Here is a 27,412-nt window from a genome sequence, read left to right as displayed (position 1 = left end):
AGGAGATAAAGGCCTACTGTAAACCACATACCGCACGTGGCTATATGCTTTAATTTAAAATTACATAAATTCACTCAACAGCAAGAATTAAACATGAGTATTTAAGTTTATTGCAGAAAGCTCCACCCTCATGGGGCATGAAATAAACACAAGCGAAAGCCGCCGTGCTGGGATAATTAAACATATAAACAGAGAGGGATTCACGTGTGATGAGTGGCTACTGTCCAAAAAGGGGGAAAAGGAAGTCTTCTTAGAAAAATTCATACGCATACTAAGATGTTGCCACATAGCGCCATCTAGCGTAAAAACCTGAACCTGAAGTGACTGAAGTTTCCCTGCCAGTCACAGAGCGTTTTAGCTGAAGCTGCGCTCATCCAAGTTTCCTAAAGCAGTGTCCTAATTCGACGAGCCATGCGATGATCTCTCTCCTCTTTTTTCTTCCAAACCCATCACCGCACTTAATCCCCTTTTGATGCTTCACTTTGAGTGGAAACTCCCAAGTGCAAACCACACCCACGATTCCATGTGAAAGATGAGATCAGTGATGTGATAGGAGAGCAGAAATAAACGTGTAAAGTTCAGAGACAGGACAGCAAAAGCCAAACAAAGTTCACAAATCCTTTAAAAGATTTTTTTTTTAATTCTAGTTTTTAAAAAAGAAAATAAAAATGGCACAAGTCATACCTTCACACCAAATAATAACATTACAAAAGATGTTTAAGAAAGGTCACTGCTGAAATGTGATGTGCCTCTCTTATAAATAAAAAAAAAATACCTGCTACAGTAATGAAAGGTAAGCTGGGGGAACATAAATGGATTAAAATGTGAAACTAAAGTGTTGGTGTGTTCATAGATGGCACATTTTTATATATATATATATATATATTACATCCTAAATATAGAACAAATAAGACATGGCAATGAATGGAGAAGTATTGCAGTAGGAGGGTAACCGGGGTGATGTGTTTTCACGCACAAAAGTCAGAATGCTTTATGAACTCGAGCTTCCAGGAGTGAGTACTCAGCAAGAGGCAATCAAAGTCACAGTTTTGCGCTGAAACGTGTCAATTTCTGTGATAATTCATCACGAATCAATTCACAAATCATCATTGTTTTTTCATGTGTGTGTATGTGTGTTGATTTTTGTTGTTCTGTTTTTTAGTGGAACATGTGGCACCTGCCCTATGTGCAGTAAAATCTTATAACGCAACATGCAGTGAAGGAACACAAGGGGGCAATATAAGAAAGTGTACCAGCCACAGGGACATACAGTACAAACTTCAAGATTATTAGGAGTCAAATATGTCAGCCAACTGCAGTCAAATGCTTTAGTAACGCCTTATTAAGATGTGACCAAACAATCATCGTTCATTTAGCATTCACAAACAATTTGCACAGACTCACAATGTACACATAGGCCTTATGCTCATAGGTGTCACACTGGAAATGGTGGGTTTATTTAGGTGTGGTGTTCACAAGAAGCGAAAGGTTGCATGTAAATAATGTTCAACATAATTGACTGTATGTGTAATCTGCACATACAATCTACGCCTCACGTTTTGAAGTAGGTGTGCATGTAATTAGTTGATGTTAATGCAGTGCATGCCATAAATCTCATTCAAAGTAAATGATGGCATGGCTCAAAATGGGTCCTTCCTCTGAGCTTACTAAATGCCAACAGCTTCAGACAACAGCAGGATTGACAAACACCTCTGACTCAAAGGTGTGCTCATTAGTTCTAATTATAAATTCATCTCTTCATCGAGATTAAATATAAGGCTCAAACAGTAAACAGGTGTGTGTTTTTTGTCAGCAAAGCGAAGATTTGGTAAGATTGTGTTGGAAAACCATAATAAGCTTTCTTGATATGCAATAAAATCTTGATTAGACATTTATGTTTGCTGGCGTTTGGTATGCTGCACCTAATACGACAGGCACTGCACTTACATTTCCTACCTATACACAAACCCAGATATCCATCAAACTGTTATCTGTAGTGTGTTCATAGATGGTGTGCATGAGTCTATGCGTAGTTATCTTAAATACAGTGAGTACTGTGCGTTACATGGCTGGCACATTTGATACCTCATACAAGGTGCTTGGATAAGAGGTATTCACTGGAGCCAATCATTAATCCTCCTAAAACCATTAAATTTTCAAAGAATGTTCAAAGCCATATGACTAATAATACAAAATACCATCAAAGAAACTGGGATGTATAAAAGGTGTCACATAAACGGTGTCAGAAGAGGTACGTTTTGTTTCCATGCCAGAGAGGAACTGTAATGGTGAGATCTTCCTGAGAATATCTGTTCTGCATCAGCTTTACACTGGTGCCTGCAGTGATGCTGCCTTATGTCAATAGTTTGGGCCTTTGCTGTAAGAATCCCGCCTCATCATGCCTCCATAGCACATGGATGGATCGCACACACCAGGCTCACCAGGGATGCCAGGATTACCACTTTTACCCTCTGGGCCATTTTGACCAGGGGGCCCAGGTTTGCCTGGAGTACCTGGTTTACCATGTCCCTCCGGACCCATTGGACCTGTGAAGATATAAATAACAAGCAACCACAATAGAACACAGCTGAAAGCTAAATACCAGATATCCACTAAAAGTGCTTCTGCACTTTTACATGACCTTATCAAATGAATGACAAATAAATCTGTGATGTTCTTTACCTGGAGGTCCAGGAGGCCCATGGTCTCCAATCATGACCCGACCAGGGCTCCCCTTCTCCCCTTTGAAACCTGGTTCTCCTGCAAACACAAGTGTCCTTGTTAGAGAGATTGTGCAGAAAGTTTTAGGATATGCGACTAACTTGACCTTTATTTTACCTTTGAGACCATTAATCCCAGGATACCCCAGCCGACCAGGGTGGCCTGGCAGTCCCCTAGAACCACTAAGCCCAGGAAGACCTCTGAGTCCCTGGGGCCCCATTGGACCTGGTGGGCCAGGAGATCCAGGCTGACTTAGACACCTGGTACAGCTACTCTGCTGATTGCTCAGTATCAATAGAGGCAGCTCAGCTGGAAGGATTGATAATGAGATAGTTTTATTTGGGGAAAATACATAAAAAATGTTCAGCAGGTAGTTTAAAATGATACGTACCCTGAAGAACCTCTCTGCATATCTGCCGAATGTGATTGTCTGACATTGCACTTAACTGCAATATAAAGTGATAGACCACGACCAACCACTAAGTTATACATAACACGATTACAAAAAACCTATTACAAACAAGTTGTTAGTACAGTATAAGGCACACGTACATATCTTCCTTCGGGTCCAGGTGGGCCAGGAGGGCCCATATCTCCCCGCAACCCTCGGGGGCCTGGTTGGCCTGACTGACCTGGCTGTCCAGGTCGTCCAACTTGACCTTCTTGACCTCTCTGCCCCAGATCCCCTGCTGTCCCTTTCTGGCAAGGATACCACCCCATTATTAGAAATACTAGTTATTATTCATGTTACACTGAGGTAAGGTAATTGCTTTATTGAGCTTGACATACCTCTCCTTTCAGACCCATTGGACCAGCTGATCCCTGTCAATCAAAGTAATGATAAATAATTTAAAAAGATGATAAAACATTCTGAAAAGCACTGTAATTGACATTTATTATTATCATTCTCACTACGTAACACTTATTAGCATTTGTGTGTTTAGGATTATGCCCCCCCCCCCCCCCCCCCCCCCCCCAAAAAAAAAAAAAAAAAAAAAAAAAACTAGAATAGTAGGCATCAAACTCCAAAATATAGACAGATAATCTGATTTTTGGAGGTATATTTTCTTGTCCAAATTTAGTTAAATCTCAATACCCGGGTAAGTAAGTATTTTGGTGGACTGGGCCATGAATCGGTGATGCTAAACTATGCATTTGTACCAGAAACTGTTTTCTTACACGTGTAGTTATGATGCAACAAAGCCTTTCAAAATTAACTCACCACACCCCCTGGCCGCCCCTGCTCTCCGTTTTCACCTTTCATCCCCTGGTGCGGAAATCATTAGGTCAACATTAGATTATAAAAAAAAAAACCCACATAAAATCAGGTTTCAGACTTCAGCCAATGCTGTATATGCAAAGTACTGTAGATGGTGCTGTCCATCAAAAATTCCACTTAAAACAGGAAGAATGACACATATTTATAGTAGTATTGGGTTTTAATGTAGGGTGTAGCCATTTCATTCTCATTAGCATTGCTTAAATTAAAAAAACATGTTGTTTACATCCCAGATCAGAGAAACTTCCAAAAAAGCAAGTAAAGCTGACGTGAAAGCTTCCAAATCCAGATACAAGATGTGATAATAAGGATTTGTAAGTATATTAGTAGACTGAACTATTATGAATTCTATGTCCAAAAAATCTTCCATCAGGAGAGGTTCATCCTTCCAGACAGCAGACACAAGCCTGGAATAGACTTTTGATTTGAGGTTCCACGGTTTCACTATAATTGCTGTTTTTGGACAGAAGCAAATCTTAATCCAACACCCAATGGTGATGTAATTTAAAACAGAGGTTGTGTTCTCAATTTTCTAACCATTATTTGATCTGCTTAACTTGTGCTGAGTGCAATAAAATTTTGTTTTGAATCTTACCATGTCGCCCCTTTCACCTGGATTCCCCCTCTGTCCCTGTGAAAACAACAAAGGCACAGAGTTTCATTTTATAACATGCTTTTAAAGTTAAACACACTAAAGTCTGTGCATATCACAAAAAGAAAACTAACACCAGACTTTTTGTAGCATCTTTGTACAAATTACAAATATTACCTACAAAACTGATTGTGATTTACGGCTAATTGATATGAGTGTACAGTCATTTTTATAACTGCCATTTCTCCAGACCATGGACTTAAAATTCACAATCTAAACAGACTTAACCCTGACCTGGAATCAAGAGAATACTTTGAATTTCTACTAGATGTCAAAATTCTGGTGATATCAACAAAAACAGATCATGGAAATACCTTGCTTCCCTTCATTCCTGGCATGCCTGGGTGCCCTGGTTGACCTGGACTTCCTGGTTGCCCTGCACTGCCCTTTAAAAGCATTCAGTTAAACCCAGTAGTTAAAAATGGAAGCAAACAAAATAAATAACTGTTATTTAAGAAAGATGCTGTTCAGCCAGAACATCATAACCAGACCCTTCAGAACACTGGCATAGGACCTGTCAGGGTGTCCTGTTGCTCTACAACCCTAGCACAGGGTTGTAGAGCTTCTGGATTAATGAGTGGGGCCTCTGTGGGGTCATGCTGTGGTATTCAATGGGTTTTGCAGCTGAGGAGTTTCTATAGGAGTTTGTCATTTTCTTTTTGCAGTTCTTGATCAGTGTTTGTGGTGTGGCAGGGTGCATTGTCTGCCTTTGTGGTCTGTAACACCGTTTAGGTATGTAGTATGCATCAAAGTTTAAATGCCAAATGTTTCCCACTAGAACATTCCATTTTAAATAAAGGAAAATAATGTATTTTACCTGTCAGTGTGGTTTGTAGTTAATGTTGTGGCTAATCAGTGTGTACTGTGGTTTTGATTTATATACTGCATTAATTATCAGCTTCCAAAAGAACTTGCTCATCTGGTTCATATTTAAATGGTAACATACCGCAAGCCCCGGTGTGCCTTTTATGCCCGGACTTCCTCTTTCACCCATATTCCCCTTAATTAAGAGATAAAACACATTTTAGATTGCAGAAAAAATACAATGAGATAGCATCCAAATCACATCCTATTATGAACTGGAGTGTGGCTGATATTTTTGCTTTCTTATCATAATTCATTTTCAGTGATACATGCCATAGTTTGAGCATACTGTCATGAGGTTTTGGGATTGTGTAGTTTGAAGTTTAATTGTGTCTAGTCGGTGCTTTCTTTTCCAGCTGAACAAGCCTCTGTAATTGCAGTCTGAAGTTCAGCCATAAAATCAAAGTAGTGCCTGCATGTCCATAAACTACGTTTTCACTTGTGTGCCATTTACCAATATGCATTGGCTTGTTAAAAGCAGATCAGCTAATGAAAAATGATTAGGAGACAGCGTGTCCAGACCAGACAAGCCCAGACTGCTTACATTTCCACTAAAATTCCACTGACGAAAGCACTAGGTCCTGATCATTGCTTAATTTAGCTCCACTGGAGAGGCCAGAAGATCGTTACTTGTTCTAAAGTGTATTATAGCAAAACAGGGACCAAACAAAACATGCAATGCTGCCGGCCAAGTACTTTTTCTTGTTTTTCCTCAAAGCTTAGAAAGCATCAAAGATTCAACATTATCCAAACTAATGTGATCATGTGCTGCAATTCATTTAGTATCGGCTGGACAATATATATACTGATGTATGACATCATGCTATACTGATGTGCTGTACTTAGAGGGAGCTGCACTGCATTGTAATTGGAGACAGTTTCAATCAAGCTTGAGCTTGCTGCTCACTAATGCAAGCATGGATTAATGTGGATTAATCTTAAGTTATTGATTTCTCTGTGTCTCACTTTTAACTAGTGCATTCACAGCCCGAGGGCTATGGAGGGGGATAAACTCACGTTAACCTCATAGTTTATCCTGTATTAAATGTCTGTTGGTAAGATCAAAGTCAGCCATTATTTCAGTTCATTCTTTTTTTCATCACAGCTGTTTGAAGAAGCTGAAACATGATGTTCTAACAGGCGTAAATCATTACCTTTAGTCCGATCGGTCCTTGCAAACCTGGTTCACCAGGTAATCCCATTTCACCCTGCAAAAGAGGGCAAAACTGTGTTGCTAACTCTACAGATCAAACATAAACAAGAACAGCTATTAACTTACAGGTGGTCCAGTCGATCCTTTAAAGCCCCTGGGTCCAGGCTCACCAACTTCTCCCTTTAATGAGAATCTTATCAGTCAAATATATTCATAATTAATAAAGCAAAACCATTGTTGAGTTTGCTTTGCACATACATTAGGAGCTCTTACCTTTTGTCCATCCAGGCCTGCATTTCCAGGCAATCCAGGCATACCCTAAGAGCAACGTGGTGTTCCAGTTAGTATATTTAATAATGCAAAGAAGACAATATGACTATCAGTGCTACAGATTTGCATTGTAAGAAACAGAAATTGCATTTTTTATAAAATTTCGAAGGCATCGTTTGACTTTATGCCTTACCATTGTTGTGAAATGATCATTTCATTGTGTCAGTAGCAATTGTTGTTATTTTCTCTCCATAAAAAAACATTATCTAGTCCTTGTGGATGGAGAAATGCCTACCAAAATGTTATGCTTCCCAGATGTGGTTGGTTAGTTTACATGAGAAGCAGAGTAAAGTAGCTTGAGGCTTTTTCTGAGGCTAAATTCTTGTGAGTAACAATTTAGTAAATGTAATCACCCCCAAATCAAACTATTTCCTGCAATTTAAGTTTGTTCTTTAAACTAAACCACATAGATCCCTGGAAAAACCCTATGTGCCTCAGCTGAACCTCAGTTAAATACACTGTATTTGCAGATAAATGCAATAATTTTTAAGCGAATGGTTTAATGTACTGAAAGGTTTTTAAGGTCAGCGTGCAGCAATTACTATACTTTTTTGTGTTTCAGTTATCTTTTCTTAAATAAATGCTTTCAGATGCGGCCTTACACTGAAGTTTCAGTGTGCATAGAGGACAGATGGGATAGGAAGGCAGTGAGAGAGTATATAGTGTTGCCGTGAACACACAGTCCTCTCCAACACGTGAAGAAATCCCCTTGTTGGGACCTACAAAGAAGAACTGCATCTTGTTTTAACTTGAGGAAGCGCAGTTCTAATCCTGCCTCCTTGGATACGTTGCTAGCGCTATTGTTCTGATGGGGGAAAATGGCTTACAGCCTTGTGGAGTAACTGAGTCATCTTTTGCGGACCCATCGCAAACGTTTGGACGAGGCTTATAATCATGATCAGTGGGGTGGCTGCCCAGTTGAAAGACTTTCTTCCTAAAACAGATTTGCCAGAGCGTCACAGCATTCCCCCGATGAGTTACTTTCACTGCATGAGTCTGTTACATAACAGGGTTATCCTGGGATGAACTACAGGGGAAATACCCCTAATTTACTGCCTGTCAGGGGTAGTCTTTGTACTGACACTGTGTTAACACTGCAGTCTTCATACACCAAAAAACATTATACGTGCAAACCTGCATGATCCGTGAAATCGGCTCTTGCATTGGCCTACTTTACTCTTCTCTTTGTATGTTTCTACTATTATTTCATGCTAGAACATTTGTAAAACATTATGCAATGTACCACAGTCACAGTGGTCTGCACATCTGGTTCAAAATGCTTTGCTTAAAAGTTAAAATCTAAAAAACAATATGATATTCATGCAAGTCTTCAATGTCTAGGACTCCAATTAAAGTTGCAAGACAATACCAGCATCTTAAGCAACCTGGAAAACACCAAACCTTTGATCAGCACTGTCTATGTGTGTGTTTATGACTTACGGGATGGCCTTCCCTTCCGTCAGTACCAGGAATACCACTGGCTCCAGCTTCTCCCTTAATACATTTGAAAAAAAACTGACATTTAATTTCATCAAAATGTATAGTTAGAAGCCCTCAATTCCGATACCTACATGCCAGCTCAATCACAGTGCCCGACATTTTAGTCAATTTGAGTCAGTCAGTCGACATCTATTTAAAATGTGAACTGCATGCTCGATGTTTGCAAAAGCTGGGAATTGGAAAAGGACAAGAGGGACACTTGGTTATGCATGATTCGATTTCAACATAGGGGAACAACTAAGTCTTTTAGGAGTGCGTGCACTCATCCAACCTCGTGTCTCTATTATTCCCCTAATCCCTGAATGAGCTTTGTAACATACTACACTGTCAGAACAAACAGACCTTTTGACCAGGTCTTCCTGGAAATCCACCCTTTCCATCTCTCCCAGGTAGACCCTGAAATCACAGAAAATTATATTATATACACAATTATGATGGGCTGTGAGTCGATTCTCAGTTTTTTATACATACAGGTTCTCCCAGAGGACCTTGTGGCCCAAGAGGTCCTATACTTCCTTTTTCTCCCTGACAGTAGACAATCAGCCAGTTAAAGCATGCATATTTCATGTTTAAACCTGTGAACTACTTTCAGGATTGTGTGCACACGTACCACTTGTCCAGTTTTTCCTGGTAACCCTGCTGCTCCCGGGGTCCCTTGTGCACCCTAAGGAAAGATTTTCACCTTCAGACAGCCGTGTATCAACATCTGCTCCAGAGTATCAGAGTTGTTTGTGATATACATTGATGGAAAAGCAAACAACTTTTTGTTAATCTAATGTAGACAGAGAACTTCATAGTAAAGTCTGCTCTGTGACAAATATGCAGCAGCAGTGGTCTTTTCTGTTGCCTAGATAAACTGTGAACTTAACTATTTGGACTGAAACTTCAGGGAGTGGCATGTTGTATTGCATCATTGGATATTTTTAAATTTGCACTTGTTGACCGAAAACTAGACATTAGTAAAGTTTCTGTTATGCATTGCCAAGTTAAGGGAACAATGCGTCACTGGATTATCACATACTCAGAAGGAAAAAAGCCTGATTTCGGAACAAACGGGGAATTGCATCACTTGTTTTTCTGCATTCAAAACGATGCTAATGGCCTCAAGAAGGAACACATTACCAAGATGACATTTGTTACTGGCTGACTCAGTGACTTTGGTTGTCGACATTTTTGTTGAGATTCTGTTTGCAAAAATATGCTGAATGCAAAAAACACCGTTGGAAAAGTGTAGACGTTTCTCTCTTTCTGTCTCAGCCCCATTTGTTGTTCACTTAATAAACATGACCCAGTAGCATGCTCATACTCAAATGTCTCAAAAAACACATCAGAAATCTCCCTGGCTATAATACTGTAATCTTGTTTGCAATGGATATCAAATGAGCTATGGCAGAGGGATTAAAGAAGCATTTATGAAAGCTTGTTGTTGGTCTTCACGCTGCAGTGAGTTTTGATAAATAGGGTTTAGTTTTACTTGTAAATGCTAAGATGTGCCAACCTATATGACAACACAGAGCTTAAAAGAAGGACAGTCTTGGTGACTGCACTATAAGCTGACTGACCAGTGACTTGCAGAAAGCTTTTGCTATGGGGCTCATGCTAACAGGTGTGTTTACTTTCGAAGCAGAGGTGCGGTTTTCATTGATTTCTGCTGAAATGAATGCCACCATTGTAGTTACAGTGTTAATAAACTACAGAGATCAATATCACAGGCTGGATGCCCACATAATTAGCAACAAATTGTTCATTGAAGGGTGATGAATGACTGTGGCCATGAACAACTACCACAGACTGCAAATACACAAACATAACCTTGAATTATGTTCTCCTGGCTTAATTTGGCAGACATCTCATGTTTCTGTTCTCTATATCCTATGCCAGGAAAAAAAAGATTGCACCCTTGGTGGTCTTACTATATGGGAATAGTTTGAAAAGGCAGATTGAAACATGTTTGTATCCAAAGAAAACAGTTTATTCTGCAAAGGGAGGAACCTAAAGAAAAGCTTTCGTAGGTCCTTGCTAAGAAAGGTTTTTCGGCTATTGTTCTGCATTGGAAACAGAACAATAGCTGAGAGGAAACGCCTTTTGACCCAGACATGAAGGGAAATTTGGTTTAATTAGACTATTTAAAGCTGATTGCCAAATGGTTATAATTTATGATATAATATTTATTCTTTCTCCTACAGCTAGGAGGATTTCATGCATAGTCCAATAATGCTCTTTTCACTGTTTTGGCCTCACAATGTGTGTGGAATGTCCTTCAGTGAAGTCCGGGCAGAAAAGCCTCTGTCCATCTTCTGACAGAGACTAAAAACCACTTTTTCAGACTACCTCTGCTACCTCTTACTCAACAAGAGCAATCCAAGACTGCATGCCTCTGCCAAGGTTGAAAAATTCCCTCCACACCATCCATGAATTAAATCCCTGGATCCAGAAAGATATCTGGATCTGGACTAGTTTGTGATACTGAGACAATGTCTTTCTGCATTTCTCGTAATGGTAAAGAATTCTTCCAAAAGTTCCTGGATCTAGACTCATATTTAGATTGACTCCAAACCCCTTATTACTTATAATCTGGGCAGACCCTATTTCTGGTAAAATCTTCATGCATATCTTTAAGAGTCCTGCAAGCAACCTAACAAACCAAACCAAACCAATTACGTAACACAAAAATCTTTTAGAGCTCTGTTTATAAAAGAGGTACTCCCACATTTGGATGATATTTAGCTTTTGCTCCACTTAGGTTAAAATTCGCTTCTTGTAAGTCACTGTCTGCCAGAAGAATGTAACACAAGTAGAGGTCCAATTATGGGATTTCAAAAGAGTGCTGGAAATGGGATAAAATAAATAAATAAATTCACCTGGTCCTTAATAGTGCAGTGTCTGCTTATCGAGAAGACCGTCCAGCAGCTTGTAAAAACCTAATGTGATACATCCTGGACACATGTGTCTGGGACAGATGGCACAGGAGGATTTACTCCAGGTGCAGAAAAGTGTCAGCAGCCAGTTGAGAGAAGTTTTAGACCATCACTAAGTGCTTGAATTGTTCTCCCCTTCAGCCAAATAGCAGGGGGCCCCTGTGGTCCCACTGATGACTGATGATATGACAGAAATGATGCAGTTTGCAGCAGCTGCATTAACTTACTGAACTTTAAAGCAATGCTAAACACAAAATGCTGTTCAGATGAACATAAAAGGGACTCTGCTGTGTCTGTTGTTGCTGTTTCGGTTATCGAATAAGCAAAAAATGCTGGATCACTTAGGCTTCGCTTGCTTTTAATTGACGGTGCATTTCTATGAAAAAATGTCCTTCCAAGGAAGATTTTCAGACTTTCTTGTTGCTGGATAAAATTTCAATTTTCTCAATTTTGTTATTTGGACCTGTTGTGGTGGCTGGCACATTTCAGCGTACATATGATGTATTCTATCATATAACAGCATGCATAATTTCTATTTGTGTGACTTTTTAGCTGATGCACCACTTATTGTGGGTAAGTCTTGATTCCATAACTTGGCTTTGTTGTCATCTAAGGCTTAGAGATTCCATCCATCCATTTCTGAAAATCACTTGTCCAAATAAGGGTCATAGGTCAGAAAGTGCTTTTCCCAGCGGTCATGGGATGAGAGGCAGGATAAACCCTGGGCAGGTTGCTAGTCACTTGTATTTTTTCCAGAATTATGAGGTTTATTCCTAACTGAGATCCATGTGACACATATAGTCCTCTGTCAAGGTGTGATCAGTTTTGTTAGTTTGGTTTCTCAGATCACGTGGTTTATCTACAACTAAATATTAACCGCACTTCTTGTAATCCAGTCTTAGGACCTCTACCTTAAATATTGTAGTTATAGACTAAGAAGCAAGGAGAAGATGCAACTCGGGGTGAACAAGACACCAAGAGGAAAGAAGATGCACCCCCGGTTCTCTTTTTTAACGTTCCTAGGAAATGGCGGTACAAAAGTCAGGAAATATGAACACATTTAAAAGGTCTCCGATGACCCTCCTGCTCTCTCTGCTCTCTTGTTCCACACTATAGATGCTGTACTTTTTACTCTCCCAATGGATCTGCTTTATCTTCAAAACATATGGCTTCTGGAGTGATTGATGCAACAATGTTCAAAGTTGATGTGTCTAGCAGGGATTTCCTCTCAATCCTACATTTGATCTCATAAAAAAAAGATTTAGCTTGAAAATTCAATGTGTTTTTCTACTTTTAACTATCGTTTCTTTTTCTTTTTTTTTCCTTCCAGCTATAGCAGAGTTTCCATGCTTGAGCTGATTTCTACAGAAATATAAGGAACTGGATCTAGATACTATATTAATGAATAGAAATGAGGCAACAGCTGAAAATAACAAATAACATCAGCACCTTCTCGCCTGGTTGTCCAGGTGGCCCCGGTAACCCAGGAATACCCCTCTCACCCTGAAAGAATGAACTTGTGTTTAAAAAAAATGTCTGTTAGTCGCCACAAAATCATGTGTGACGCCACAAAGTGTTATTTGACCTTCCTACCGAAACACCGGGCCTCCCTTGCTCTCCTTTGTACCCATCTGGTCCACGTGACCCCTTAAAACAAGGAACATGAAAGCAGCTTTAAATTTTCAACACTCTATCTTATCACTGACTTTTCATCCACTGGTTATGTATTTACCTTAATTCCCGGCGAACCTGGGAGACCTGGAATTCCTCTAAGCCCAGGGATACCCTTGAAATAAAAAAATAAAAAAAAGACAAGAGATGCACACGTTTGTTTAAATATCTGAATCCCCTCCACTGTGTGCATGCTCTCTGGGTGATTCTAGGCTGCGGGCAGATGCTTTTTCTGAGTTTTTGATCATGCTGTAGAACATGTGGTTTACTTTTGGATAGTTTTCATCACACAAAATCACCACCATGTTGCCAGTGCTGCTATAAGCAAAGATGTTTCTTATTTAACCACTGGAAAATTAAGAAAGTAAGCACATTTACCAGTGTGTTTTAACATTCTGAAGCAGTCCTGACCACATATAATGAATAAGAAGATAACCGTTATGATCTACTGGACACAGATACTCAACTGGTTTTCTCAAAAGCTGTTGTGGATGCTGCTGTTGGTGATTATGTTTGTATATTGAACTATGTAGTACTCACAGGCTTACCATCAGCACCAGGAGGACCAGGCTGACCAGGAATACCAATGCTTCCTTGCTCTCCCTAAAGAAAGTGGAATGACGTTATTCAACCATGTGTGATTAAAACTGTATCATGCAGTCTCAAAGCAGTAAAGTAATCCATTTAACACACCTCCGGTAACAGTAAACTTTCTCACAGTGTTGATTTAATTTATCTATAAAGAATGCTTAGCAAGCTTGTTTATCTAATGTAAGATGCACCATGTGGGGTCTTAAAGAACATCTGCACGCCAGCAATGTTCCCAGCATTTTGGATCTATTAGTAAATGTAATAAAAGCATACCGGTGACCTTATAAACACAAACATTAACAAAGAGAGTCTTTTGCCAAGCTTATATCTCTCTGAGGTCCTTGTATAACGGCTTTTATGACCGGGGCTTTTTGATACCCTGTGATCAATAATGGCAAACATGTAGGTTTTATTTCCCACTTTGGTCATTTTCCATTGCAACCAGTATTTATCTTTGGCAGCAGTCTGGTTTGGTTTAAGAAAAAAAAAAGTACAATACTCCGTACATGTCCTTACAAGACAAACTTACACACACAAACACACCATAGCAAGCCTCAGTGGAGAAAAAAAGACCACTTGGTGCATTCATAAATTATAATACTGTTAGTTTTCAGCAGGTAACTGTGTGCTTAAGAGCTTAAAGTGTTAAAACTTCCCACTCAGCACCATTTCTGACACAATCTGTTTTCACAAGCTAGTAGGATCTGATCTGTTGGTGAAGTGCAACGTGTGCTCGTCATTTACAGGATGTCTGCACACAGTTCACTAAGGCTGAGCTATAAGAGAGGGAAGGTTTGAGTCCTGCCCTAATACAGTTTGTCATTCCTGAGTTTACACATAAATTCATACTGTTAAAGATAAAGTTGCTTTTGTGATAATTAATCTCTTCAGTCCACTACAACTTAAAGCAAATATTTAATGAGCTGTCTGGACACTGAGGAGCTGGACAAGGCAGCAATGTATCCCAAAGCAGGAACGAAGTCAATTTGTCTGCAGTGTTGGCACACAGGCAAAGAAAGATCTTGTGACTAGATTCAGCTCTTTTTTTAATATGAACAGGGCAATAGGGTGTCTGAGCGATCTCATGGTTATATACTGTGTGCAAAGCAAAACGACAAAAGGCAAAGACTGTGAGGAAAGAGACAGAAAAAAAACTGACCTTCATTCCTGGTTGTCCGGGAGATCCAGGAGGACAAACACAAGGTTCTGGAGTCGGTTCAGCGCGATCAGAGCACTGTAATAACCAAGCATAACAAGAAATCACAGCCACACACTAAACATAATCTGCAAAGCTCTGATATTAAGGTTTAGTCTTTGGGTTATTTGGTCTTTCTCATTAAAACTGAAAATATGCATCACAATTTCTTGTTTAAAGCTGCAAAACATGAGAGAGTGATATAATATTCAAAGGATGCAAAACAGAGAAAAACAACACATTCTCAAAAATCAGAAGGTGAACGACAAGTGCAGGCTTTAAAAATTCAGTTCAATTCAGTTTTATTTCTATAGCACCAAATTACAAACAAATACTTCAAGGCGCTCTATATCGTAAGTAAAAAACCCTACAATCCCCTGTGGTCGAGCAAATGAATAAATAACATCCTTACATATGAATTGTTCTTGTCATTTTTAATTAATTTTTTTAAGAATTCTAAGAATAGTAAAATAGAGTTGATAACATGATATAAACAGCTTCACTATGTTTAGCTCTAGCCTACTTGCATATGTACACTGGATATGTAGGTGTCGGAGAGCCTCCATTCAAAAGAAAATTGGTGACCAATCCTGGAGATTCCAAACAAACCACTGAAAAGCACACACAGAGAGAGGAGAGAAGTAGCGATACTTGGAAAGCATTTGTAATTTTAGGCTTCTCATCTTGTCTCTTTTGATATTTTTATCCAACAGCTTCACATGAAAAACAGTTATTTGGCACTGGCTTTTGCGGTTGTAGCAAATCCCAAGCCAACAACGGGCACTGCTTTGCAAACACAGTTAGAGCCAGCAGGCAATAAAAAATATAGTGCAACATGTCTGAAGCTGAGCCACGGGTCCTCCTCCAGCAAATTATTCTGCGCATGAACAGATGTGTCTTAAAATTAATATGCTGAGCTTACACCGTCGCTTGTAACGCTGCAACGGACTACTGATGAAATAACAGGAAAGAAAGCATCACTTTACAGTCTGAGGTGTGGAGTTAACTGAGGATGAAATCTTTGGCTGCGCCATCACAGGGTGCATTGCAGAGCAGAAGCAGATGTAATTAGGAGAGGTGAAAAGTAGGTGAAAGTACGTTATCTTTTGGATGGAAAAACAGGTGTTGGGCCTAGCAGACTCATATACTTACAACTCCAGGTATTTCACAAGCAGTCTCCCGGTTGTTCTGCTCAGGGTCACAGTAAATGCGAAGTTTCTGAATTTCAAACTGGGAAAAAAATTTAAAGGAAGAGGTTGTTGTTAGAAACAAAACTTCCGATATTGGGGACAAACAGATTGTAATATGTGGCCAATTACGCGATACTTATTTTAGTTTTATCGGTGCTTTGCCACTAATGAATTGTAACAGCTGTTGTATAACTGCTGAAGAAAAATAAGTGCCCTGATTGGCTGCTGAGCTGCTACATGTTGCCAGACCTCCCTCAGTGTGCACAAATGCTCTGCAGTGATGTTACGCTATTCTTCCATTATTTGGTTATTTGGTTTGTTGTGCTGGTAGTGAAACGTCTCCAGGAGCTCCCAGTGACTGCGTCACTTCAGTTACCATGTGAGCATAATAATAATAATTTACATTAAAAAAACAAAAACAAATCAACACATAGCTTTGATAATAGCACTGGCTTTAAACCTAAATAGGTTTGAATATAATAATATAATTTCTAGTTGGATGACTATTTTTACTTATATTGTTAGTGTAAATTGGCTAGTTTTATCTTTCTGTGTTTATAAAGGCTCAATAACAAAAATGTGTTTTCAATTACAAGTGTGTTTATTCAGAAATAATACCATGACTGACATTGTTAAATAGCTTAGAAATTCATGGTCCTTATGACAATGGATAAGCACATAGAACAACATTCACTGTGTTTAATATTGTGGTTCATGTGAATATTCCCAGGAATGTTGAATGAATAAAAGTTGGTATTCTTTCAAAACAAAGGATTTTCTCATGCTTCCCAGTTCTTCACGTGTCTTGTTTTAGTTCTGGTGAATCTTATTGCATTAACTAACACTGTGGCACAACGGTGACATGAGAAACCCGCACATCTATATCATGCATATGGGCCTCGGGCTCCTTTATGTAATTGTTTGTGTTTCATCAAACTAGAGTGCAGAGAACATCTATTCTTCTTTTCAGCGTGATTATTGTTGCCTCACTGAGAACTGACCTCCATATATCTATCTATGGAGCAAATTACAACACAGCACTACTAATACAACATTTTTAGTGCAAATGGTGCCAACTGAGACAAATAAAACAATGATTCATAAGACCATGTGAACAAAAGGGTTCATTTTTGCCAAGGATTTATCACCCACGGAGTTAAACATGTCTCCTAGGAGGTAGCAGTAAACTGCATGGTATTGTGTGATCTAGTTAAAAACATATATCGGCACTGAGTTTGCTTAGCTACTCATTAAACAAATGCTCATAGACTTACTGGCACTGTTGTTTCCTTTCTGACATATTTTCCTACTTGGGTTTTTCCATTGATGAAAATGCCAACAGGGGGCTCCAGTGATAAGGTTTCAATTTCCAAGTCATCAACATAAAGAGTGACATCCTCTTCGGTGACCAGCAGACGTAGCTGGTGCCATTCCTCATCAAACAGCTTCATTTATCATAGAAAAAAAAACGAGAATAGCCAAAACACATTAAAACAACCTAGTGTGATGATAAACACATGAAAAGTGAACCTATTATGCTCACTGCCAGATCTGTGTTGTTTTTTCTTTTTCTTGGACTCTAGAAGATTAGCTCTGCATGATTCACAGTTTGAAACTAGTTTTTATTGTAAAATGGGCCTTTAAACAGCCCCTCACTGTCTGAAAACAGTCTTTTTCTCATTGGCTGCCCCTCACAAACAGAAGGTTTGAACAACAAGTGAGTGAGTATATGGCAAACTATAAAGAAGAGCATAATAGGTAAACTTAAAATAAAACTTTGTGTACATTGCTTTGCAACAGTTTGATCTTCTTCAAAGCTATACAAAGCTGGCATCAGGATTCGATTTTGACCCTTACACACTTTAATAAGGATTGTTTGGCAGTCATAGCTACCATACAATCTCACAATACTCATTTAGGACATTTTTCCTCTTCAGTTTTAAGGATGTGCACAGTTTTATAAACAAATAACAGCAAACTGCTGCCAGGCAGTTTTGAGATGTGAACTAAAAGTGAGAACCAAGATCATCATTTTGATCAGGTGTTTCAGCGAGAAAGAAGATTTCATGTATGTATTGCACTTATAACTTTACTCCAGTGGGGATCATGTTTTGTATTTCTGTCTGAAAAAGAAATCGCATTTATTGTATATTCTAACCTGTTTGTTTTGTTGTGTTGTACAAAAACATGAAGAGAAGATAAATGACCCAGTACAGCTTAAAAGCATCAGTAAAAACTAGAAAACTATTAAAGGTACAAGAGACAGATTGAACCAGAATGGTCCAAATGAAACCCTTAGAAGCTGAGATAGCCCAACCTTTAGCCACTTGTATAGCTTCTAAATGAGCTTTACATCTTTTCCCATAATGCAAATCTGTTTTGAATTAGCCTGTGTTCCTCTTAAACATCCTCATGTTCTCTGAAATAGCTGGAGCTGTCTTGAAAGGCAAAGAGAACTTACACTGATGACACCACAACAGTTATTTTGACTTAATAAAGCTTTTACAAAACAACAGAGGATACAGCCTTTACACAGTGTTACCTACCTTTGCTGTCTGTTGTGAAAAAGTAACAGTCTGAATCCCATTTGGTGCCTTGCTGGTTGTTGTGAACATGACGGTGTGGTCAAAACCGTTTAAAGTTACCGCCATCTGAGGTTTACCATCTCGTGTCTGTACTCTCCACAGGTCCCACTCCTCTTCTGCAAGTGATCCTTTGTACCTCAATGTGGCCACGAAAACATATGAAGGAGGCAGGCCATCAGGAAAAAGGTTCCTGAAAGATAGGATAAATAGAAGATGGTCAGCGTGTCATACTTTGTCATACATAAAGATGATAAAGAAAAGTGAAAAGCATCCATAATTACCGTGTAGCTTCACTCAAGTCAACACGAGACGTCACCTGATAGGCCTTAGAGCCATAAAGCGTCCCTTTAGTGTTCTTTGCTTTTTTTGCCAGATTTAAATGTAACAGGATATCAAAGCCCTTCTCGTCACGGGAATCTATAGGAATTCTGGCGGGACAAACAGTCTCTGTAAAAAGGACAGAACAAGAGGCTGGATGACAAATGGAGTTCTTTATTATATTAAGAAAAAACACTATACTACTAAAACAAGAGTAACATTTGACCACATTTAACATCATCATATTGGAGAAGAAAAACACAGACGACAATCAACAGCTGCTTACCTTCACATAGTTTCTGTCTTATGACCTGCCTGATCCTGGAAATAGCTTTGTAGTCCTCAACAGAGAAGACATAAGTTGAAAATGGCTTGTTTGCAATGTCCCTCAGCTCATCCTTTTCTGTCTCTGGACCAACACCAATTGCAAACAGGATTACTCGTTTTTTCCTCGCTGCCTCAGCAGCTTTCAGAACCTCATCTTGAGACTTCCCATCTGTGAGGACAACAGCAATTCTGGAAACGCTCGCTCGCTCAGAGAGGCCAAATAGTCTGTCTGTAGCAAACTCAATAGCTGCCCCGGTATTTGTGTTACCCCCCCTGTATTCAATGGACTCCATCGCCTTGATGAGGTCTCTGTTGGTGGAGTGCTTCCCCAGAGGTATTTCTAAATGGGGACTGTCGCTGTACTGGACGACTCCAACCTGGGTAAACCTCTGCCCGACATTGAAGCTCGTCGTTATGTTGACTAGCCATCGCTTCACTATTTCAAAATTGACATCTTCAACACTCCACGAGCCATCTAGAATAAAGACCAAATCACATGGTGCAGTCCTACAACCTGAAGTGGACAAGAAGCGCACAATTAGCAATGCAAAAAAAACGTTTTAATAAATCCTATTTAGTTGAACAGCTACTAGATAAGCAATGCGTTACATGTGATAAATGAAGACAGAAGCATTCTTACTTCTTAGGTCTTCATCTTGAGCCGCACTAAAGAAATGGAGAAGCATGAAGCACAGGCATCTTAACACACAGTGCATGGATGTTGATTTGTAACCCATTACGGAGCAGTAACTAGTTCCAAATATGCACCTACAGGAAAAGGGAAAAATATGCTTTGTATAGCACGGAAAAACAAATGGACAATGCATGTATTTATGACATGGTCACTGTGTATTTCTTGCCTTGAAAAAAGTTAATGACTCAGGCTATTGTTTTCCCAGTTATTATTGTTATTATTGTTATTATTAAATGCTTGGCTGACATTTATTTTGGCTCACCCCCAAACCACATGTAGGTGATTATACAGGGTGTGCAATACCTTAAGTTGTGACAAGGATGTTGGCCACATAATGGGTTTTTCAAAATGATGATGAATGATTCAAGCTTTGTGTACACATGCAAATTAGAAGCAACTGTGCAGCATTTACTCTTTGAGGTCATGGCAATTGCGTGAATTAATGATTCATACTCTAGTTATGCATTTAATGTTTATCCCCTTGTGCTTTTTCTTTTTTAGAACTGTCTCCGCCACAGATATTACTAGAGATCAATGTCTCGTCAAGCTGTCTTGGTCCATTATTAGAAACTATACTGTAAACTTTGTTGTCAGGTTGAGGCCCAAGTTAAGCAGAGGACAGATGGGGTGATCGGCAGATATCGCACTGTGTTTCTAATGAACTGAAACAATAAAGTTGTAGGGAAAAAAAACAGAAAGACAATGACCTTAAAAAGATGCAAAGAGCTGAGATACTGCAGAGTCAGCTAATAATTCATCCTTGAAAGTGACATTTTCACATTAAAGTTGGGTACTTGATTTATTTCACGTTAAAAATAAATATTAGTTGGAGCAGCTTTAAATTCAAAGTAGAATGCTATTAGTGGTATCTTAAACTAACCCTAACCCAAAAAGTATGTTTTGGCATCAGCCACACATAAGGTAATGTAATTGTGACATAATGCAGGACAAGTTTTCACACTACGCTTTTCCTAGAGTGCTAAACCGCAAAAGGAAAAGCTACAGGGTATCATGCTCTGTTGACAGCACTACTCAGTAGCCACCCAGAATATGACATGACTGACTCGCACTGCTGCTGTCAGGTATAAATCCTATTATCCTGCATTTGCTTACATTTACTTCCTCGCTCCAATGCTGCCACAATTCCCGCGTGACTCCAGAAATTCCATATTTACTAATAAGCACCACTAATCTCCTCACATCTCCCTCGCATCCTTCCTTCATGTGGTGCACAATATTTTTCCGATCTCACCGCACAGCCTCCGCCGCCTCAGTACACCTAAGCATTTTCCCTTCGAGCCTCATCAACCACATCCTCACATGGCTCTGTCAGCTTCACCAAGTAAACAATTCATTGGACCTCTGACCACAACTGCTCTGAAAACCAGTGCTCAGTGTTTCCTGTGGGATTATCAGCTGTTTCCTCAAATCTGCTGCCATTTGCCAATCTCTGCCCACCCTTGGCCCAAATACAGGACGCCTGCCCAGAAAAGCTTCACTCCCACACTTTCCCTCCTCCTCTTCCTTCTTTCCCATCAGCACATGGAGAAATGTTAACCGGTGTCTGCCGCATGCTGCTAAAGACGTACAACAGTTATGTTGTCAGGTGGGTCATTCTTAAGAGTAAGGTTATTGTACACTCTGGCAAAATGTTCAAAGTTTTGGCAGAAATGAACATAGAGAATGAAAGTTTGGGGAGATGCCTGCTAAAGTGTTTTGCACTTATGATTAATCACTTTTGTTTTTCTTCCATATTATTTTAAACTCTCTTCGGCTTATTAATCACTTTTCTGGCTCTGCTACATTAGCCTCACTTGTGCTGACAATTTATTAACTAATTGACAAACTCCATCGTGATCTCACTTTCCAGCCTCTACTTATCCACCTGCACAACAATGTCATTGAATGATACTGAAATAAAGCAGTTTCAAGGCAAGTGCACAAAGCAGAGTTTGTCTTTTAACAGTACTTAATACTAAAAAAAATATGTATGTCTGTATTTTGTTTAGTATATTTTACAAGTAAGCACTAATGCTGTTGCATTATATTGCAGTGTAGTGATCATTATGTTTGTTCTAATAGATATATGAACAACACCGTAAAACAATGAAAGTTTTGTTTTTATATTTAGCATAATTAACTAGAGAGTGCAACATACAACTGTGTGTTGCTTCTCTGGCTCTTCTATTAAATCATCCTTTACAGTGGTTCCCAACACGTGAAAGAAAGAAACTGCTGACATGCTGAAAGGAAGCGGTTACAAATGAGGACCAGATATGCCGCATGCAGTAAAAGACTCAGGCCTTGTGGAAGGAATTTGATGGGAAAAAACTGACCATATACCTTTTTGAAGCTTTTGATTGTGACATGTGAAGGTCAACGAACACACAGAGCAGGATATGACCCCTGGCCTCACGAGTATTTTTATTCCTGTGCGGGCAAAGAGCGGTCACACTCTTTAACATAACTAAGTTTTTCCACTGTGTAAAGTCAGCGTGGAAGTGACACCAGCTGAAGGAGGCGTTAAGCTGCCGTCGTTGTGCAAGCCGTTTTCCTCAGAATTTTTTTCCCCCGCTAAAGAGCTGGAGGAGGTTGCTGGAAAACCCCCTCACTGGCAGCGTCCAGCCAGGATGACTTTCCCCTCAACTGACTTTCCTCAAACCGAGTATTTCTACACCTCTGCTCGAGCCACATGGAAATGATTTGCGCCATCAGACAGTCAAATTCCAGCTGTGGACGGTGACCAGACACATGTAGTCATGATGAAGGGAGTCATCCTTCATCGAGGGATAAAGAAAAGCAACGTTGCACGTGCCGTGCCATCATCCTTCATGCATAATGTAGCAGAGTTAACAGGTGCACGCGTGTTGCAGGTAATCGTCCCACTGGCGCACTGATCTCTTGTGTTATTGAAGGCAGCACAGACGCTATTAACCTCCAGGTTTTGTTTTTGGTGGTTTCAACAGTGAAGCTGGTATGCAGAGGATTAAATAAAACTAAGTTAAAAGGTCTAAAATAGCTACCACAAGACACTCATTCTGTTGTTTACTGCATTTTATTCTACTTTAATAGAATTTTTGTGAAGCTTAGTTTAGTAGCACTTTAGCTCCAGCTGGAAATGCTGTTCAGAAAGCTGCTGAACAAATGATATCTCACATTTCCCCAGATAACATTTCACTTGTTCAGGGTGGGCGACACACACTGAGTCATCACAGATACTAATGAGAGTATCAGACCTCATATTTTAAGCTTAATAATTACACCTTACTTGAAATAAGACCATGATAGCACTTTTTATTACTAAGCTCGCAACGGGAGAAAATTAACACATTTTTCTATTTGTCTTGTTTCTGAAGTGTGCACAATGCAACTGCAGACTTTAACTCCACGTGAATTGCTGAAGTTAAAGTTATCTGCTGCAAATTTGGCTAAAGGAAGTTGTTCCATTCCAGAAACAACAACTGCTGTTCAGCATGTGCAGCACTTGCCAAGATCGAGGGGATTTATTGCTGCCAAATTCTTCAAGCAACAAGGGAAAGCCAAACCCTATCAGTTGTTCTGCGTGGAAATCTGTTCAACTAATCCAAACGGTTAAATAATGCGTTGTAAAACGTCAGCTCATAGAGGTCCTATAGCTTTTCAGCAAACATCTCCATTTTTAAATGAGTTCATTCCTTATTTATGAAGACGACTGTGCTTGACATGCATGCAATTCTTACATATCTTTTAAAAAAAAGTGCACGAGTACAATACATGCAGTGCAGTGATGCATTATCCAGAATGTTTGCAAAGATTTGAGAAATATGACAGAAAAAAACATTTTATGAGAGGAGAAATTGCCAGGAAAAAAAAATCCTGAGATGAATCCCATTCATTCTTTTATGATAGTTTCATAAACAAGGGACTGATAACTTATTTAACGTCTTCAATATGCAACTGCAACAAGTCTAGTACACCAAACTAAGCAGTCAAATCTGAGCAATGTTACCACATTATAACACACAGCAGACTGAAAATCATGTCAACATGTGAATGTCAGTGATCATGAACAAACACTTTGAAATTAGCTAACAGTTGTTTTGCTATGCACACACCTATACCTATACAACACAACAGCATCTTTAAGTCAGTAAAAACAGAAAGGAAGTCAAAAGTTACCAGTAAGCGTCCAAGCACTTGTCTGAATTCCCATTAATCCTCTCATTGAGAGCCAGTGATCAATACTGTTCACAGCCCCAGATTCACAGAAAGTGGATTTCGCGAGAAGTGCACATGTTTCACTGCTGAATGAAAGCCTGCCCTTTCTAGAAGCTCTTCTCTGTTTCTGTCCTTCTTCCTCTCAAACCGGCCCCCCTCACTCCGGACTTTTACTGGCCCGCAGCCACCCTCAATTACCATGGGTGGAAAGAGAAGCAGATAAGGAGAGCATGAAATAGTGAACCAGACAACCCATCTCCAACAGTCCAAAGGGAAAATAATAGTAATGAGCAGAACTTCTTTCCAAGTGTTGAGGGTTTGGATTGTTGCATAAGGCATAACCAGAGAACATGGAGTTTTCTGCAGGACAAGCAGCATACAGCTTTTGCTGCACTGAGTCACACATATTGTATTCTTTCATGGTACCCTCACCAGGATCAAGAGTGCTCAGCAATGCCTTGCACTACCCCTGTTTGAATTCCCCCTTACTCACTCCAATTCACCACTCAATGGGGCAGCAGATCATGTTCTACAACTCGGCAATAAACAAGGTGTGAAAAGCTACTGCAGTGCTTTTCTCTGCACAGACAGCTGGAAGTCATTAGAAATGCACAACTTAATCTGCTATCTGCAGAGCAGGCAGATTTCATTTTGATCCGCACTAACAAGTTTTATCATGTTTGTACTCAGGGGCAGCCTGCTCTGCATCAACTAACAGATTTATAGTGCAGCATAAAATTAACCTTTGCAACTGTAGATATAACCAAAACAATGCAAGAAAAACTCAAAAATGTCTCATTTGCATTAAAACAACTGGAATACTAACATTTAATTTCATTATGTGAAATTTATTGAAGTTATTTAATACAAGTAGATGTACTCAAGCAGTTAAAGTAAGATTCCTATTATGTTAATTACCAGTAATAATGAAGATTTGTAATGCAAAATAAAACTAGATTTGATTTTTTAAAAGGCCAGCGTTCCACACTTCTATTTCTGATTATTCTTCATTTGTAATTACATTAAGAATTAAAAAGGAAACTGCACAATTCTTCTTATACTACTCTATACATTATCCCCCTCTGTATAGGGTAAACCAAATTGGTAGACAGCACAGTGATAAAATATCTAAAAATAGAAATATCATCTTACGCTAAGAGCAGCAGTGGTTCCTTGATGACGCCCTTGTTGACCCTGAGCCTCAGCACACTCTGGTGGATCACACAGGCATATACTAACTTGGTGCTGAGAACCTGGGAGTGGCCAGCCTTCTGGTGAGACCAGACTTTCCAATGCTGAGTAATCTCCTGTCTCTGTGGACTTTAGTTTGTAACCAACAGGAGATGATCATCAAAGAAACCACAGAGGAGAACGTGTATTTATGCTAGAAGAAATCTAGAACGGATCAGTGGTCGTATCTGGAAAATATCTGATCTGAGATTATTCAATTACAGTTTTTCTCCATTGGTTTGGCTCATTTCTTTAAACAGAAATTACATTCTCAAAACTCTAAGATCATTTGGCAAAACACTCTTACAGTTTAGCACAACACTATAGCTCACCTGCAAATGCTCATATCTCTTCCAAAACTGTTCACTCAGGCTTCAATCTAAATCCCTTTCTCATTTAAACAGTCAGTGTCTCCAAAATGGCAAAGATCCTTCTCAATAGCTTTGGCTCATTTCTCGACACAGATCGGACATTCTCATCATTCTTGGTGCTTTTGTCAAAATAAACCTGGATGGTTGATCACAACAACATGGTCCACCTGCAAAAGCTCATATCTCCCCTAAAACAGTTCACTCATGTGTCAAAACTACATTTCTTTCTAATCTGAATAGTCAGTGCCCCCAAAATGCATCGTCCCTTTGGCATTGTGTGAGTACTGCCATACAAAATGTTTAGATGTTTTGTCACTATGGCAGAGGACTAACAATATACCACAGAAAAGAGTAGCCTCCAAGGTTTGACATCACAGATTGCACTCACACTACCAAGGAAATGATAACCATTTGTTATTCACACGCAAAGAAAGTTTCATACATATGTAAAAAGAAAATGTACATTACAGTAGTAAATTGTATGAACACAAAATCAAAAAACAATGACTTATTCAGTGTTCGCTGTACTCATTCTCCCGCTGCACAGTGACTGGAATACTTCTCTAAACTGTATAAATTATGTAATTCCATAGTTTACAGTAATTTGTTCAATATATTTCTTGTCATATTTAGTATCAAAACATTCCACTAGTCCTCTCCACCTGCTATTATAGACCTACCACTGTAGGCAGATGCACACAAAATCTCTACAGTAAGTTATACATTTTTTGCCTCACGCACAGTGCCCTGTCCTATATAACATATAATTCCATCATAGATTACATAGAGTACATACCTGTTTTCCCTGCGAAAGATTTGGATAATGGAGGAGACTGTAGAACGAGGCACATTAGGCTGCACTCGACGACCTGCCTCTGCCATTGTGAGGCCATGGTTTATGACATGGTCTATAATTGTGGCCCGAATTTCATTCGGGACAGCACAGCACCTATTCCTCTCAGTCCTCCTCTTCTTCTTCTTCTTCCTCCTCTTCCTTAAGGAAGAACTTCCCCTTGTCCGTTTGCTTTGCCTTGTCTATCCATGTTCAGAGATCGGACTGGCTCTGGTCAAGCTCTATATATCTGTGTTTGGCAGCACACAATCATGGAACACACCTGTGTGTGACACCTAGTTTCACCTGACTGTCAATGACTGTCATCAATTTATCAAATATTCAAAAAAATTCATATTTGGTATTCATGGTATTATGTTCTTGACCAATTTTGACAATTGAACAGACGGTTGTGCATGCGAGTACTTATACAATGAAATCATGCTGACATGTTTTGGAGGGAATGATCATTAGACTGAGAATCAACTAATCAGTTTAGATCTACAAGATCTATTCATTTGGAAAATGTGCTAAATGTGGGCTAACTGTATAACTGTAGGCTACTTGTACTTAATCATTTGCAAAGATGCACTGAGACAATTGAGACATGTACCAAGGCATTTGCCATTTGATAAAATGAATGAGAAATGCCATTCTGTTGTGAACATTTGCCAAGAGGTTTGGAGGTTTGTCCATGTTATTTTGAGAATGTAATTTCTGTTTCAAGAAATGAGCCAAACCAATGGAGAAAAACTGTAAATGGCACAGGACACTTCAGATAAGCTGCTTTAAGG

General features: G+C 39.3%; 1 protein-coding gene across 2 annotated transcripts; it reads right to left on the bottom strand.

Moving 5' to 3' along the window:
• Nucleotides 1-666: 666 nt before the first annotated feature.
• col21a1 (collagen, type XXI, alpha 1) lies at nt 667-24,851 on the bottom strand. Of its 2 annotated transcripts, XR_014877594.1 has the most exons (30): nt 24,147-24,851; nt 19,935-20,062; nt 19,254-19,808; nt 18,931-19,096; nt 18,611-18,839; nt 17,339-17,509; nt 16,027-16,104; nt 14,839-14,913; nt 13,629-13,691; nt 13,150-13,203; nt 13,011-13,064; nt 12,867-12,920; nt 9,110-9,163; nt 8,971-9,024; nt 8,842-8,895; nt 8,440-8,493; nt 6,943-6,987; nt 6,796-6,849; nt 6,671-6,724; nt 5,599-5,652; nt 4,967-5,038; nt 4,596-4,631; nt 3,944-3,988; nt 3,511-3,543; nt 3,274-3,420; nt 3,113-3,167; nt 2,839-3,030; nt 2,683-2,760; nt 1,965-2,546; nt 667-1,922 (listed from the first exon to the last, which is right to left on the bottom strand). XR_014877594.1 is itself a non-coding variant. In XM_085182802.1 (29 exons), the coding sequence occupies exons 2-29, from the start codon at nt 20,029-20,031 to the stop codon at nt 2,359-2,361; spliced, it is 2,865 nt and encodes a 954-aa protein (XP_085038928.1). In that variant the 5' UTR covers nt 20,032-20,062; nt 24,147-24,851; the 3' UTR covers nt 667-2,358. The 2 variants fall into 2 exon arrangements, 1 of the variants encoding a protein (XP_085038928.1); XM_085182802.1 differs by having other exon boundaries at nt 667-2,546.
• Nucleotides 24,852-27,412: the final 2,561 nt, after the last annotated feature.

Source organism: Neolamprologus multifasciatus, chromosome 13 (genome assembly GCF_963576455.1).
Source record: "Neolamprologus multifasciatus chromosome 13, fNeoMul1.2, whole genome shotgun sequence".
NCBI classification, from domain to species: domain Eukaryota; kingdom Metazoa; phylum Chordata; class Actinopteri; order Cichliformes; family Cichlidae; genus Neolamprologus; species Neolamprologus multifasciatus.
This window is presented reverse-complemented; position numbering and strand designations above follow the sequence as displayed.

What these genes read in the sequence shown, in the direction of transcription:
- col21a1 (XM_085182802.1), bottom strand. Translation starts at nt 20,031, where the DNA reads ATGGGTTACAAATCAACATCCATGCACTGTGTGTTAAGATGCCTGTGC. An exon ending in AAGGTCCTCTGGGAGAACCT is followed by an intron (nt 8,896 to 8,970) that starts GTATGTATAAAA and finishes CTGTGATTTCAG; the next exon opens with GGTCTACCTGGGAGAGATGG. An exon ending in ATGCAGAGAGGTTCTTCAGG is followed by an intron (nt 3,031 to 3,112) that starts GTACGTATCATT and finishes CAATCCTTCCAG; the next exon opens with CTGAGCTGCCTCTATTGATA.